Below are 17583 nucleotides of genomic sequence, written 5' to 3' on the forward strand. Positions count from 1 at the left end.
TCTTTTTAAAGTAACCTTTGTATTTTAATGAGTTTCTTAGAAATCAGTTTATAAATTTAGCTTGTTGGGCCTGACCATTCTGTGTATTTTGTTTGTTTTTCACATTGACAGTGCAGAGTAATGTTCTCCAAAAGAAAGGGTACAGAGAGAAATTTTTGTAAAAGAAAATATTGGAACTTCTGTTTGTATCATTGATCTCATTTTTAAAAGCATTATGTTGTTCTTATTAAGAACTGTGGAGTTGGTTCCAACTCATAGCATTCCTGTATAGGTTTTCCAAGGATTATAAATTTGGGTGGGAGCAGAAAGCCTCATCTTTCTCCCATGGAGCAGCTGGTGGACTCAAACTGCTGACCTTGTAATTAGTAGACCAGTGCTTATTCTAGAGTCACAGTCCTCCCCCATAAAACATTATGCTAAATATTGTCTTTCCTGTCTCCCCCACTCCAAATTTTTTACCTAACTCCTATGTTTGCTCCTTTGAGGAGATGCTTTTACACAGATCAAGCAAGAGAGTAAACAGAAGTAGAAAGGAATAGCAAAAAAGTACTTTGTGTTGAAATTCTAAATCCCATAGTTTCATTTTGAAGCATTAGTGTTTGGTTATTGGATGCTTTTAAACCCCATCCAAAGGATATTTTGTAATGGGTAATCTTCTTAGAGCTAGTCAGAGAAGTTAAGAGAGAAAAGTTAAGAACCAAAGTTAAGAAAGAAAGTGACCCAAACAAAATGTTGTTGATGGCTTTAACTAGAATGTGACTGAGCAGATTTTTACTAATTTGAGAAATCTAGGTGCAGAATAGTGAAATTAGAAAGTAAAATTAGGTCATTTTAGATATTTTCTACCTTTTTATGTCAAGGAAAGACATGAATTTTAATAGCTGAATATCATTTGGAAGGCATGGCATCCTCTGATTCTTATATTTAAGGATAGTTGTATTGAGTTGGTTCCAATTCATAGAGGCCCTGTATGGGGGTTTTTCCAAGGAGCAGCTGGTGGGTTTGAACTGCTGACCTTGTGTTCACAGTCTAGTGCTGATCCTACAGCACCACTTCAGGTTTAAGGGAAAATGTCATTAGAGGATGGAGAAATTAGAGGTGTAGAAATAAGGGCACATTTGAAGAAGCTATTCCTGTAATGAAGGAATATGTATGTATGGTAGTATAGAAATTTTTAGGAAAGGAGAAAAGGTATTGAAAACGATAACAATTTCCTTAAAATAGAAAAAAGGAAAGCCATTTATTGAGAGAAAAAAACAGTAAATGTTAAGTTAGAAGATTTAGAAATGCAATGAAGATTTATAGTAATGCATCAGAGAAAGAAGAGTGGGATCCAATCAAAAATGAGTATTAAAAGGAGTATTGTGCCATAACCCCCAGTGTCTAGAATTAAAGTAGCAAATTAAGAAGATTTTATCATTTGATTGAAATTTTTGTGTATTCTGTAAGAAAGATTGGAGCAAAAGGAAATTTCAGATGCTAGCGATGAGATAATCAGCTTTAGACCCCAGCTAAAGTTAGAATTGTGTGTGCGTAGGGGTGGGGGGCAGGAAGGAGACAAATGGAGGAGCCAAGGGTACCATAGAGAAAAAACTGGAAATATAGGCAGTTTTTGTGATAAAAGTAGAATATTTGAATCTGTTGTCATAGCTAGAACAATTTGATAAATGAGATGGATAGTCCATTACCTGGCATGGGAGGGAGAGCTGAAAGGAGTGGAGTCATTGGAATTGTCAACGTCTAGAAACCAAGATACCTAGGCAGCTGGGTGGTCAGCCACTTGGACATGAAGACATGCAGGCTAATGGCAACACTGTGACACACGAGATTAAAAATGAAAATGAATTTGTTGACCATGGAGCCAAGATCCCATCAGGCATAATTTTAAATCAAAGGAGGGTTGGGAATAGTCTGATGTTGAATCAGGGAAAAGCACAGAGCAGTTTGGGTATGAAAATAAAAGATTAAATAGATAACATAAAGGATTATATTTTAAGTGGTGACCAAACGTGATAGAGGGAGTACAGTGTGGTGAGAGGATCTGGCCGAGGGCTCCAGACATATCTGGTGTAAAGTTGCTTCAGTGTACGCAGTATGAGGACTGGCATAGAGTCAGAAACTTGGCCTAGGCAGAAACAGGCGTAGTGTCCAAGACTTCATCTGTAGGGACCCAGAGAGGTACCATATACAATCAATACGTCTTGAATGCACACGTTGTCCTGTGCAAGACTAAACATGATAAGGTATAGATGGAAGAATGATTCTAGCCATCCCTGAAAGGAACTAACACAGTTAAATATTTGTATCTTGCTATTACTTATCTCTTACTATCCTTACTGATAGAAAATCACTTAAAATTAGAAATTGAATCAGCGTCTCTAGCTTAAAAAAATCCAAAAGTACTAAGACATTGTCTTCAGCAATCATTGTATTGTTGTTAAGTGTCTTTGACTGATTCTGACTCACAACAACCCTGTGTAGGGTTTCTGAGGAGCGGCTTGTGAGTTTGAACCACTGGCATTGCAGTCTAAACCGACCTTGAGTTCGAGTGCTTATCCTACTGAGCCACACCATCAAACTCCTTTAGCCTTTTATAATGAAAACAATTTTATATTTAAATATGTATACAGACTTTATTTAGGTCTTGACTCAGAAAACTTGGGGAGGGAGACTGGAAAGTTCAGCACTATTTGATGGACTTTAAAAAAAAATATTTAAGTGGTTTTTGGTGAACTGTCTTGTTTGTGTACTCAGATTGTAAAACTCTTGTTTTCATTCCAAATACGTAATTTAAGCTAAATTTTAGTCTTCCTAGCAATAGTTACATTTATACACCCTGGTGTGACACTATGGGATAAAGCACTGGACCGCAAAGTTCGTTTGAACCATAGGTCATCAGTTCAAACTCACCAACCGCTCTTTGGAGATCCTATATACGGTCGCTATGAGTTGGAACCATCTCGATGGCACTTAACAACAAGAAGCAGTACTTACATTTAGACATCAGTACATCAGTGAAGAAATACATATTGGTATGGTGGTGGTTATGTACTGTGGAGTGAGTCGGTTCTGACTCATAGCAAACCTGTATAGGGTTTCTGAGACTATAAATCTTTATGGGAGCAGAAAGCCTCAACTTTCTCCCATGGAACACTGGTAATTTTGAACTGCTAACTATGAGATTAGCAGCCCGACTCATAACCACTACACTACTAGAACTCTTTACATATTGGTATACTATATTAAAATATGACTTTAACAGCTTTTGCGTTTTAGTAATGCTGTAGTTTGGAGATTAAATAGCATTGGGCATACACTCTATGTCTATCCATTTCTTGAAAATATTCTTTTAAATTAATGGGAAAGATGTGAGTAAACAGAATACTGATGCATATCCTTTGTGTGTACATGAGGAACTCACAGACTATTAGAACTTTTACCCATGATGTTACATACCATCAATTTCACATCTTAGAGATTTTTGTTTATGTACTTTCATTTGTCTAAAATGCTTCTTCTTTTTATTCCTTCTAATTCTAGTATGTTTCTAATTGGCCAGATTCAGGTATTTTTGTTGAACTTTGTATCTGTGCTGCTCAATAGTGCTATAGTCATTAATTCATTAATTGTTCATAAAATAAACATAAATTCATAAAGTGAACTGATAGAAAACTACAAGTTGTCAAGTCAACTTCGACAGCCTCACAGTGAGTGGCTGGCATGTCCAAGTCCATCACTGCGGTTAGGGTTCCAGTCTGTTTCATCCAGGGTTTCCATCACCATCACGGACCCTTTACTTCATCAAACATGGTGGCCCCCTCCAGTGATTGTCCTTCCTGGTGATGTGTCCAAAGCATGCAAGTTGGAAAATGGTCTGTTATCATCCATAAGGTTATTTAATTGGCTAATATTTAAAAGGAGATCACCAGGCCTTTCTTCCTAGTTTTTCTTAATCTGCAAGCTCCACGGAAACCTGTTCACCCTGGGTGACCCAACTGGCATTTGAAATACTGATGGCATCATTTCCAGCAGCATTGCAACATGCAAGCTACCGCCGTATGACAAGCTGGCGGGTGGTGAATTGACTCTTTACTGTGTTCTAAATACTAAGCTGGGAAGTGGGTGGTAATGCAGAGGGAAGGCATACAGAAACAAAAAAGGTGGAGCACAGTTCTTACGCTTTGGACACTAACTATACCATATGGTAGATATACTATATTCATATAATTTAATTACAATATACAAGTTATGTAATGACATTGGTTTTGAAAAATAGTTGCTAGGAAAAAGTAAAGGAATTTATAGAAATACAGTCAAATATCCAGAGTTACAGAGTCATCTTTTTATATGAATGAAACAAAAGACTGGGGACATGGGTTTCCCTCACACTTCTCAGGGAGCACTTTGTCTATGGAAATGGAAATGCTTACTTCTTTCTGTAGGTACCCCTAATGCTTAGTTTGTGTTTCTTGTCTGAAGTCCCCTTGTATTTATTTTCATTTCTCTTATTTCTGTTTGTAAGCTCCTGAAGAACTCATTCAGTAATGCATCTTACTCATTTGTTTCTTTCAATGTGTTGAATAGTGTGCTTTTCTCATGCTCATAGTTATCTTTCAACATTTGTTAAATGCTTATTTTTACTTCTTTGTGTTTAGTATGATCATGTCGCTTAAAAATAATTCCTAACACACATATATACTCCTTACCGTAATGACCTCATTTAATTCTCATTATGACTTGCGATGTTAAGTATGTTATCATTCTTGCAATGAGGAGAGATACTCACCCACTCTAAGTATTAAGTAGTGGAGCTGGTACTGGGAGTCTAGTTGATGTGATTCCAAAACCCATACTTTTGTGTTCAACATCCCATAATCTATGGAGAGTTACAAACAAATAATATTTATAAAAAATGTGTATAAAGTATGTATGACTGTAAAAATCATATTACTTTGGCTAGAACTCTCCCCTTAAGCAAATATGAATAGTCATAACCTTAATGTTTGAATGAGACTGAGTACCATACTGTACATTGGAGGTGAAATGGATGCATCTGATTATGAGAGCTGATGGAGCACGTGGTGCAGGAGACGTCTGACTACTTAGAGTCAAAAACTTAATATTTTCAAAAATGAAGATTATTTTTATAATGGGGAGGTGGTGGTAGTGTGCCATGGAGTCGATTCCGACTCATGACAACCCTGTATGGGGTTTCCAAGGCTATAAGTTTTTATGAGAGCAGAAAGCCTTATCATTCTCCTGTATTGGAGACACTGGTAGTTTCAGACTGCAGCCCGATTCGTAACCACTATGCTACCAGAGCTCCTTATTTTTATATTAGAAGATGTTCAGTGATTTGAAACTTATTCTTTGGTGACTTTATTGAAATTGAAACCTTTCAGCATTGTGTGTATGTGGGAAGAGTTGAGTGGAAGAGAAATTTTGTATCAAGGAAAGTAGGTCATATATCAGTAGAAGTATTTTAAGATGTTTTCTTATAATATACATATTCTGAATTCTTCCAGAAGGAACTTGGAACTCTTAGTATCTTCATGCATTTATGTAAATTATTTCCTACCTACTTAAACTGATGGTTGTTAATATATTTAAAACTATACTGTTTTTTTCTGAATTTTACTGTGCTGATGATTTGGAATGGAGATGAAAGTTTCATCTCGCAGTCTCTCAGATAGGAACACCCAGGATCATTGGTAAAGTTAGCATATTTCTTGCTATATCCAGTTTTATTCTCTTGGGGAACCTACTGATACCTGGCACTCAGAACTTTACCATACCCCAAATTTCTTGGTTTTGTTTTATTATTAAGTTTATGTGTATGAACATATAACCTGTTGTATTAATATTAATAAATATCATATATTTATTCAATATACTACTAGTAAATGTATTATGACTGGATGGTTACCAAAAGTTTCATTTCATACTTTACCTTGGCAGTTAAGTTTCCTGAATGGAATGAGACTGAGTTAGTTAAGATAAAGCACTGTAATTATATATAGAGAGAGTGAGTATATTTTGTTTTTCTCAGTTGTTTCAGGTTTTTTTTGTTTGTTTGTTTCTTTCCACATAGTAAATACTTTTCTGACTATATAGTATTCTATTGTGTGGCGTTAGAACGTTTTGTTTATATAGCCACCCATGGGTTGATGGAATTTAGGTTGTTTACACTTTCATTATTGCTCTTATAAATAATGCTGCTATAAACATTTGTGCATAGGTTCTTGTGTAATCATGTATTTTTATTTCTCTATTCGACCTTAAAAGGAATGAAATACTAGTACTGCAGCAACATGGATGAGCTTTGAATACATTATCCTAAGTAAAAGAACTCAGTCACAAAAGATTGCTTATTATAGGGTTGCAGTCAAATGAAATGCTAAAAACTGGGAAATCTGCAGAGACAGAAAGATGTATTGTTGATTAGAACAGAGGGGAAAAGGATAGGTAGGTGATAGCTAAGCAATATGGATTTCTTTACAAGATGATGAAAATGTTCTAAAATTGACAGTGGTGATTGTTATACATATCTGTGAATATACTTAAAGTCATTGAATTGTATCCTTCAAATTGGGGGATTTTTAGGTATGTGAGCTATATCTCAATAAAACTGTTTTTTTATAGTTTTTAGTTCTGTGTTTACTTGGCACAATAATTTTTTTTGCATGAGCATTTGGCATGTTTGGTCACATATTTTTGCCTTAATAATTACTTAGTCTTTTTTATGCCTTGAGAGAGTATTAGTTTAGAGTTGCAATTTGATGCTTGTTATTTTAGTTAGGTTTGTTGTAGGCTTTAATTTTCTCATTTTCTGGACAACTCTTTCACCTTTAAAATAAAGTCTTTTGTAATAAAATAAGTTATTGTCAAGGTTACATGCACGAGAATATATATGCATATATGAACACTAATTTGCGTTTACAGATTATGAAACTCATTCATATATTTATTAGTGAGAAATGAGAGTTTGAAGAAATTAATATTTTCGTGCATATTTATATATTTTAGCTTAAAACTTTCCTAAACTTCCAAAAGAAAACTATGATAATATATCTTACTTTTGAATTCCTGCCTTCCAATTTGATTTTTTTGACACTTTATAGATTTAATTTTTTAAATTTAAAAATAATGTTAAATAATAAACAATGTGGACTAAGAATGTTCTCTGAAAGCACAGGAAGTGTCATATTTGAATACTTATATAATTAACATTTGGAAAATTGTCTTTATTGATGTTCATTGCCTTGTGCAGCTACTGCATCTCTTGAAAATACTGTCTGTCCATTGTACAGATGCAGGAAATACTTACGTTAACATATTGAAATAAAAGAGAGGTACAAGCTTTAAATACTGTCAACCAGTCACCACATCGCTGCTTCATCACTAGCGCCACTAACATCACTGACGTCATCTGCATTGCTTGCCATGCCGCCTTTAATGCTCGATTAATCTATGCTAACAATTAAACTGCTGGAAAATGTTGACATTGTTTTATGTCAAAAAGTTGTTGCACTGATTTCTTTGCAGGAGAAAAAATATTGAGCAAATACTCCACAAATCTTTATTTACATGAATTAACCAGTGAAGATACCTTTCTCATCCCAAAATAGTTTTCAAAATGCTTTGCAACATTTTCCCACTGCATTTGAGAAGAAACAACTCTATTTACTATCTATTTTTAAAAATGGGATTTTGTTTTATTTTGCATTAGCAGACATTAAGAAATTTATTTTTTATGGTTTTTATACAGTTTATATTTCAGAGTTAGCATATATGTGTATGTACGTATATGTGTCTACATCCGTACATATACATATATGCATCAGGGAACATACATAACTAGAGAAATAAATTCTCATTGTCTAAAATGACTTGTAACTGTTTGAAAATTGAGCTATTTCCTGAAATCTTGGGTGATGATAGTTTTTAGTAACCTTTTTTAATGTTGTCTGTTTTGTCCAAAAGGGCTATGTACATGTACCACAGTGTATAAGCAGTAATATTGTACAGTTGCTGCTCACTGGGAAGATTGGCATCTTAGATCAGATAAATACAGATTAATAGCATGATATATCCATGTAAATATATTATTTAACTTTCATTAAGAAATTTTACGAATATAAATATGTTGTGTAGCTGGAATCATACTGTTGTGAACTGGTTGTTCTTTATCAAAATATCTGTAAATTTTTACTTAGAGATCTTAAGTGAGCTGTATATTTCCTAATCTGTGAGATACAAAAAACTAGGCCTGTTCTTTGATTAAAAGAAAAAAAAAAAAAAAGTTGGATCTTTTAATGTTTTTCTTAATAAATTTGCTAATATTATATAGATCCAAATTTTTTTTTTTACTTTTTAATTTTTTTGTCCCTTAAAAATTGATAACTACTTCATATATACTACCTGCCATTATTATTCATAATAATAGTTGCATTGTTTATACAGTCTTTATTATTCAAATGTCTTTATAAAACAGCAGACCATTCTGTCATAAACCAAATATGGCTGGTATTAGAACAGATACTTCGTCAGTTAAAGGAGCTTTAAGGTTTCCTTCTTGCATTGATTATCCTAAGCTTTATAACAATGTCTGGCTCTTAATTATAGCAAATGGCATGACACACTATATCCATGAAGAGCTTTTGACAAAAAATTTGATTTATCCAAATTTTCTTTGGTGTATCGTCTACTCAGGTGGCTTCAGTTTCCCTTTAGCAACATAATGTCTCAGTGTTCGTGTTAGAATATGGGAAAATGTTGTTACTGTGAACGCATCTTCTGCAGATGATATTCTGTTCCCTTTCTTTGTTGATATCTCTCTTTCTTAAACTTTGTTGCTCAGAATATCTTTAATGCTAGCCAAGGAGTCAGGGATTTGGACGTATTTTCATGGACTTCCAAAGCTTTTTTCCCCCAGGTGAGTTAATTATAAGGAACAGTTATTCAGATATTTCAGCATGTATAACAGCATTTACATGATATCATTTGAAGCCTTTGCAGAAGATTAATAGATTACTTTTAACCATACAAAGATGTGCTACCGTTGTTTTCCCCCATTCCTCTCCCCTCTCCTCCTTTTACCTCTGCTCCTGCTAAAAAAAAGAGTATATTATTGATATTTTAAGTTAAGCATTTCATTTTATGACCAGCTTCTCCAACAATTCCATCTAAGTCTAGCATTTTCTGGAACTAGTTTGTTTAGGGGTAGTGTCCTAACCCTTTGACTCTTCTAGTTTCTCATTGCCTGGCTTTGCACTGCCCTTTTGAATGTTCATTTGAATATGAGGTGGGACTGAAGGGAGAAAAAAAGGATATTGAAACCTATCAATTTCAGATAATGATGGTCAATTCTCACTTTTCTGTGTTGACTTGAACATGTGTTTTAGGATTATTTTAGAGTGACAGACACAATTCTAGTATTTTTTTACCCATTAAAATGAGATGATCTTTATTTCATATTTATTAATTTACATAGTTTATTAGATATTTAATAAAATATTAACTTCTGTAATAAAAACTCTGTTGCCTTTCAGTGAACAGTTTGCAGTTATTCTTAGTTTTAACGCAGACTTAATACCACCCAGTGTTACCCCAAATGATCAAAAGTTACAATAACTATTACAACTGAAAGAAGATTATTAAGTGCCAGTGAAATAGCTTTTCTTGCTTAAATGCATGTAAATTTGCTTGTTATATTTGCATGTCGTATCAGATAATTAAAAAAAAATCAATAGTAAACAGCATCAAAATGTGCCACTTCCAACAATGAAATGGCATGGTGTATTTACTAAAATTGATCATTCACAACTATATATATTTAAATAATTTCACTAAAAATATTGTGAGATTAGCATTACTATTTAAAGTTTCTCTCTGTCTCACTATTTTGGGTATTGGTATATATTCATATAGTTGCTCACATATATTCATTTTAACAAACAAATATGCATATGTATAAAGTAAATAAAATTTATTTTAGATTGTAAATCCAGTCTAAATTTTTAGAACTTTTATTGCTATTAAACTGCCAAGATAGAGTTCAAGAACACTGAGTAACTACTGTATGCTAACTACAGTCAGTGTAAAATAAGAATGGGCCATAGTACACATTTGTAAAGTAAAAGCTCTACCACAATGAGATTTGTAAAATACTATGTGACGGCTAGGATTTTAAATTTTTCATGACCAGCCATATATTGAATTAAGAAGTCTCAGTTACATAGAATTCTTGACTGTACACATTATTTTGGCTTAAGATTTATGTTTTATTTTCTGTTATATATGTGGACATGTGTACATACATTTTAGCATGAGACTCCTCCTCATAGGCATAGAGCCCGTCAGTAAAATTTTGTCTTACATATGTTAGTTTCACTTTTTATTCTGTTTATAAAAGTAAGTATTATGTATTTTAAACTTAGTGTTCATGTTTTGCTCTATTTGAATTTAGAGCAGTATGTAGAGTGCCATTCATATTTCAGACTATTGTATTTTAAAGTACATTTTAAAAATGGTTTTCTATTAAAATAATAAATAATAATGACAATGGAAGAAATTCCTGTGAGGAATATTTATTTACATTTACTTGGGAAGAAGAGCTAATATGGGCAGGTTATTTATTGTTTCTGTTTATCACACACACACTTCACAAATTGAAGAAGCTATTTCATAACAGCATTCAAATTCAATAGAGATTTATGGCTACTTCTTTTCTTTGATTTTAAAAGCTACTCTATTACATGAATACGCATCAAAAATTCATCTTTAATGTTTATCCTCTCTTAATAACAACAATATGTAATTGTACAGTAATGACTTACCAAATCTAGCAGGACATTTGCATTTGTACTATAGTACAGTGTGATGTCAGAATCTTCTGAGTATTTTTATATCATTCATAAATACACGTTTCATGCATTTTTTATCATTACTGTCTCTGGAAAGTCTTCAGAGTCTTGAAATATGTTTTTTACAGACAAAAGTAGGAGCTTATGGAGATTTAGGGGTTTTCTGCCCACACCAACATCCAACAATGCAGAAAAATTGATTCAGAATTATTCAGTTGTGGTTCACTTAGTAAATGCTTTTTATTTCATCTTCTGTTCAATATTACATTAAAAGATAAAAGTGAAATCAACGATTATTGTTATTTCTCAAATTGTGGTAAACAAAAATTAGAGGTTCAGTTTTTCTTCTGTATTTTCATCCCTGTAACTTTTTTATTTTAATATTATTTAACATTGAATAATGAAAGATTTCTTTTATTAGTGGTATTGACTGATAATTAACTTAATTATCCTGGAATATGTATTTTCTTTGTTAATCGACAGTATCATAGACTTGCTTTAAAGCTTTTGATAGGAGGATTTTGCAAGTGGTAATAAATTATATTTTCTCTATTTTCTTTTTCCTATTCAACATTTCAGGAACCTAAAACTAATAGTGATGAGTTTTTCAAAGACATAAACTCCTGCTGCTCACAAGAAGCAGCAATGCAAGAACAGGATGTGCCATTCTTGCGAGGAGGGCCAGGCATGTACAAGGTAGTGAAGACGGGACCTTCAGGTCACAACATCAGAAGCTGCCCCAACCTTAGAGGTATCCCAATTGGAATGTTAGTTCTGGGAAACAAAGTCAAAGCAGTGGGAGAGGTATGGATTCTTGTAGCTTCATGACTTCTAAGATATTCATTTTAATATAACATAATCAAAGCATTTTTCTTCTAAAGGTTGCCATTTCCATCACAGGATGGAAAACTATCCCCGGTTTTTTAAATGTTAATGTTCTTTATCTGACTTGTATTAAAAATACTAATGTAATTTTTCTATGCCTCTTTTCTAATAATTTTATTTCCATCATTGTCTTTGTGGAAACAATGCCTATAGTAACAAAATGATTTGTATGGTTTACATAGTTGTTCAGTTTTTGCATGGATCTTTGCAGTGTTACAAATGTACTGAACTGTCATAGATTATCATCACTTTAAACTATTTGGTGTGAATTGGTATGGAAAGGTGATCGATCATATGACAAAGGGTTTTGTTTCTTTGTTCCCATTCATATGTCTCACTGAAGTCCTGAGCAAATAAAATGACTCTTTACTCCACTGTGGTGTTTGCCTCAGCAGAGAAGCTTGAAGATGTAGTGTGTCATGCTATTTCTCAGTGTCAGGGTCAGTTCCAAGTAGCAGCACTGGTCCTACCCACCCAAACAACAGAGAGTATGTTGTATTAGGACATTGTAGGAGAACAAAAATAATGAGTCTGGCTTTCTGCGTAACACTTAAAACTACTTAGGGATTTTCTTTATGGTTTAAAATTTTTATTTTATCAGAGTCATAAGTAAACATAACTTTTCATTGATTTCTCTTAACTCAGACTGTGGTCTTTTATTTCAGAAACTAATTTGATGGTAGAAATTAATTGAAATGATTACACTGACCAAACCCTTAAGCTTTGTACTGGTTTTCAGCCCTCGTTCCCTGAAAGAATAACCCCACTCAGTCGTGCTTTTTGTTATGTACCAGGTAACCAATTCTGAAGGTACGTGGGTGCAACTGGATAAGAACAGCATGGTAGAGTTCTGTGAGAGTGACGAAGGCGAGGCCTGGTCCTTAGCTAGAGACAGAGGCGGCAACCAGTACCTCCGACATGAAGATGGCAAGTTGGCTTAAATTTGTGATTTATTCTGGTTCACTTTTGAAATGTCAAAATGTAATGTATCATATATGTTTTCTCTTACAAAAAACTTTTTTTTTGTTTTTAATAAAATCAAACCTAAGAACTAAATGTTTATGCAGCTTTAAAATTGAATTTTTAAATACATGGATATTAAATGAACATACAGACAGAAAATGTGACACATGAATTCATCGTTACAAAGCATGAATTTATATAGCTAATTCTGTGCAAGTCACAACTGAATGTTTCATTCATTCTACTAATAATTGAAAATTCAACTTTCTAACCACCACTCACAGTACTTCTCCCAGGCAACTTCATACGTTATTTTTGTCTCATAGAGAGGGAGCATTGAATAAGTGCATAGCATCTTTTTGCATTTTTTATTTTGTTGTTAGATTTTTAGTTTTAAACATTGATCTCATTTAATAAAATTGGTCTTCCCCTGTCTTCATTCTCCTGGTAGCAAAAGCTTGTTCTTAAGAGTTCAGACCATGGTCGTCCTTTTTGTGAGGATTTAATCCTAATAGCATTGCAAGGATTCCCTAAAGGACCTTATTTAACACTTGTTCAAAACTGATTGTAATATATGAAAGCTAATTTTTCTTTCTATATGCCCAGATTGTGAGTATCTTGAAGATAAGCATACATTGCTTTTCTGTTTGTTTTTTGTTTTGTTTTCACTTTTGTACTCTTAGTTATAATCAGTGTTGGAACATACTATTGCTCACTAAACTATGTAAATTCAAGTTGAATCACAAAAATAATAGTTGGTACATCAAAATAAGTAGATAAGTTAAGTGTAGACTTCACTACCAAATCTCAAAATTATAAGATAAGGGATTCTTTTAATGTTGTTTTGCTTTTCAGTTTTTTGTTTTGTTTTAATAATTGACTGAGATGAGGTCAGATAAATAAAAGGACATGCTTCTTTAGCTAACAGAAAAATAAATTTATAATACTTTTTATCTAAGAGGCAATGTGGCCAGAAATACAGATTTTAAAAAGGCTAGAAACTATAAGAATGGCATAATACATTTAAATATGTTATCTCCCTTTTTTATTGAGGTAAATAATATAACCATTTTTTAATATAGGCAAGGAAACTAAAATTCACAGAATCTTAAATGACTTGCCTATGGTCATACTTAAGGAGCTCTGGTAGCGTAGTGGTTACGAGTCGGGCTGCTAAACTCACGGTCAGCAGTTTGAAACTACCAGCGGTTCCATGAGAGAAATATGAGGCTTTCTGCTCCCATAAAGATTTATTGCCTCGGAAACCCTATGCAGGGTCATTATGAGTCAGAATCAATTCCATGGCACACCACCACCACCACCACCATGGTCATACTTGACAGATACAAGACTTAAACTAGAATCTTCCTTCATATTTCAAATACTGTCCTTGTTAACCATAGTTCAAGGCATCAGTTACCCAGTAAACACAAATTAATGCATCTATCACTTTTATCTTTACCAAATAAACTTTTTGCCAAAGATGGTGTGGTCATAGAGCAATGTTCTGTGGTAATAGAACTGTGTATTATATTTTAAAGAAGAAAAAATGTTTCATTTGAAGTACATCAGACATTTTACAAAATAACCTATTTACTATATACTTACATTAGTTTATATTTACTATATATTTACAAATTTTGAAGCATTTTTCCTTACATGGGATTGTTGTTGTTAAGTGCCGTCAAGTCAGTTCCAACTCACAGCAACCCTGTATAGGGTTTCTGAGAAGCAGCTGGTGGATTTGAACTGCCAACCTTATGCTTAGCAGTCCAGTGCTTATCTTACAGTGCTACACCAGGAGTCATACATGGGATTTGTTATGTGCCTTTAAGTCACTTCCAACTCATAGCGACCCTGTATAGGCTTTCCAAGGAGCAGCTGGTAAGTTTAAACTACTGACTGTACAGTTCAAAGCAACCTTGAGGTCCAGTGCTTTATCCGTTAGCGCCACAGCAGGACTCCTGCATGGGATTGTTGTTGTAAGTGCTGTCGAGTCAGTTCTGACTCATAGCCACCCAGTATAGGGTTTTCAAGGAGCGGCTGGTGGGTCTGAACCAGCAGCCTTGGGGTTAGCGCCGTACATGGGATTAGTCAGATATAAATAAAAATATTTAAAGTGAAGTCAGCTTTGTGTTAGAAATAGTTAAATAACATAACTATTTATAAAGCCCGAGAATGACTTAAGTGACTCCTTAAGGACCTTTCTAGCCTAATAATTAAATAACTGTTTTAACTAGAAGTATAATATATGTCAGAGAAGACTCAAGCTGTCTGGGGACAGATCACACTCCATAATTTTTAAGTTGTGTGACCTATCCTCTCCAGGCCTCAGTTACTATGATTTGCACAATGAGGTTACCTCTAAGAGTGATAGGAAAATTAAATGAGCAGATGACATGTAGAACTGACAAGTGGTAAGGCTAGCTGGAGATTGCTGTTAAAATGCAATGTGCCCTCCTAAGTGAGGAACACATTTCCCCATGGAGAATTATATTTGAAAGTAGAAGGCTAACTTAGACAGTAGAAGGCTTTTCTCAGATCAAATGTTTCTTAAATTAGACTATCATTTCTAATGAAATACACATTCAACCCCAGAAGATCTTTAAGAAATCGTTAAAGTTTTTATTATTAGCAGGTAATGACCCTTTTCTCTTTTGAGATACTCTTGCACAAGGCTAAGTTAAAAAATATTGCTGTAAAATCATAATAAAAAATATCAAAATATGAAAGTTTCTCATAATATCCACATCTAGGCCTATACACATCTGAAGGTGGTGTTTTCACCTCTGTAACCCTTTCCCAAAGTCATATGCACTCTTCAATTTTCACTCCACCATAGTGGGGCAGTTTTGACATCCTTAAGGAAACTCAAGTAATGTTCCTTTAAAATGTCCTTTGAGGTTTGGAAACAAAAGAAGCCTGTAGGGACAAGATCAAAACTGTAGGATAAATAGGGTTAGGTTTCCCAGTAAAATTATCCTATGACAGCTCTTGCTACCCTCAAAGAATGAACAGGTGCATTGTCGTTGTAGAAAAACATTCCTTGGCACAGCTTTCTTGGCTATTTTTCCACTAATGCAATTTTCAATTTTCTTAAAACTTCATCATAATAAGCCCCCGTAATCGCCCTGTACCCTAGAAAATCTATCAAGATTCCCCTTTTGTTGTTGTTGTTGTTGTTAAGTATCATCAAGTCAGTTCCCACTCATAGCCACCCTGTATAGGGTTTTCAAGGAGCAGCTGGTAGGTTTGAACTGCTAACCTTTTTAGCAGTCCAGTGCTTATCCTACAGTGATCCCGTTGGAGCCTCAAAAAAACAGTCCTTTTCACTTTCTTAACTGACCTCTCTGCCTTGAATTGTAACTGACCCAGCAGGTTCCCTGAAAAGCCAGTGTTTTGATTAGACATATTTTCTGTGTCTTGAGTCTTTTTTGCTGTTCTCAAGTATTATCAAGTCTGTTCCCACTCTTAATGATCCTCTGTGGGGTTTCCAAGGCTATAAATCTTTGCAGGAGTTGAAAGCTTCATCTTTCTCCCACAAAGCAGGTGATGGGCTCAAACCGCCAACTTTGTGGTTCACAGTTCAGTGCTTATCCTACAGAGCCACCACACTCCCCTAATTCCACCCTGTTAAGTGTAATACTAAGAGCACTTGTCTGCAGCCATGCACTGAGCACAGAGACATGTTTAAACACATTTTATTTGGAATAAAACCATGCATATGTAACCTGGAACCCTAGTAGCAATACTTTTGACTTACTCTGGTATGTTTGACTATAATGTGAGTCTTATTTTAACATAAGTCTCAGGATAAATAAATCCCTTAAAATCATTAATAATAGATGGTGTATCCATTCTGTTCATTGGTATTACTCTCCATTTAATGGGCACCAGTCATTTGTCAGGTTGTCATACTGTGGTGGCTTTGTGTTGCTGTGATGCCGGAAGCTACCCCACTGGTGTTTTAAAATCCAGCACGGGGACCCAGGGTGGACAGGTTTCACCTGAGCTTCCTGATTAAGACGGACTATGAAGAAGGAGAGGCAAGCTGCTTCTGAACATCTAGCCACTGAAAACCTAATGGATAACAGTGGAACCCTATCAGGCATCACCTGAATTTAAAATATTGAAACATTAAGAATAGCACCAGAATATTGTCACATATAGTGTATGCTAATGATCAGAGTTTGGATTGCACCTAAATGTAAAGAAAACAAAAATCCTCGCCACTGGACCAATAAATAGGATCGTTATAAATGGAGAAAAGATTCAAGTTGTCAAAGACTTCATTTTGCTTTTCTCCACTGTCAATACTCAGGGAAGCAGCAGTCACGAAACCAAACTATATATTGCATTAGGCAAACCTGCTGCACAAGACATCTCTAAAGTATTGAAGAACAAAGATGTCAATTTGAGGACTATAGTGTGCCTTTCCCAATCCATGGGAAAGAATTTAATATTTAGTGCCACATATGCATGTGAAAGTTGGACATTGATAAAGAAGACCATAGAAGAATTGATGCATTTGAATTATGGCGTTGGAGAAGAATATTAAAACTACCATGGACTGTCAGAACAAACAATCTGTGTTGGGAGAAGTATGGTCAGAATACTTCTTAGAAACCAGGATGGCCAGACTTCATCTCTAATACTTCAGACATAATATCAGGAGGGACTGATCCCTGGAGAACGACATCATGCTCAGTGAAGTGGAGGGTCAGCGAAAAAAAGGAAGATCCCAGAGAAAAGAATTGGCACAGTTGCAGCAACAGTGGGCTTAAGTGTAGCAACGATTGTGAGGATGGCGCAGGACTGGGCAGTGGTGTGTTCTGTTGCACATAGGCTTGCTATGAGCTGGACCTGACTC

General features: G+C 34.5%; 1 protein-coding gene across 1 annotated transcript in view; it reads left to right on the top strand.

Moving 5' to 3' along the window:
* Positions 1-17583, top strand: part of MYCBP2 (MYC binding protein 2, E3 ubiquitin protein ligase) — a 365677-nt gene that overhangs the window by 262742 nt on the left and 85352 nt on the right. The window contains exons 53-54 of the mRNA XM_006832026.1: positions 11445-11669; positions 12545-12677. Of these exons, the coding sequence (XP_006832089.1) occupies positions 11445-11669; positions 12545-12677 (358 nt within the window). The remainder of the gene's footprint in view (positions 1-11444; positions 11670-12544; positions 12678-17583) is intronic.

This window comes from Chrysochloris asiatica, unplaced genomic scaffold, assembly GCF_000296735.1.
Source record: "Chrysochloris asiatica unplaced genomic scaffold, ChrAsi1.0 scaffold00005, whole genome shotgun sequence".
Classification (NCBI taxonomy): domain Eukaryota; kingdom Metazoa; phylum Chordata; class Mammalia; order Afrosoricida; family Chrysochloridae; genus Chrysochloris; species Chrysochloris asiatica.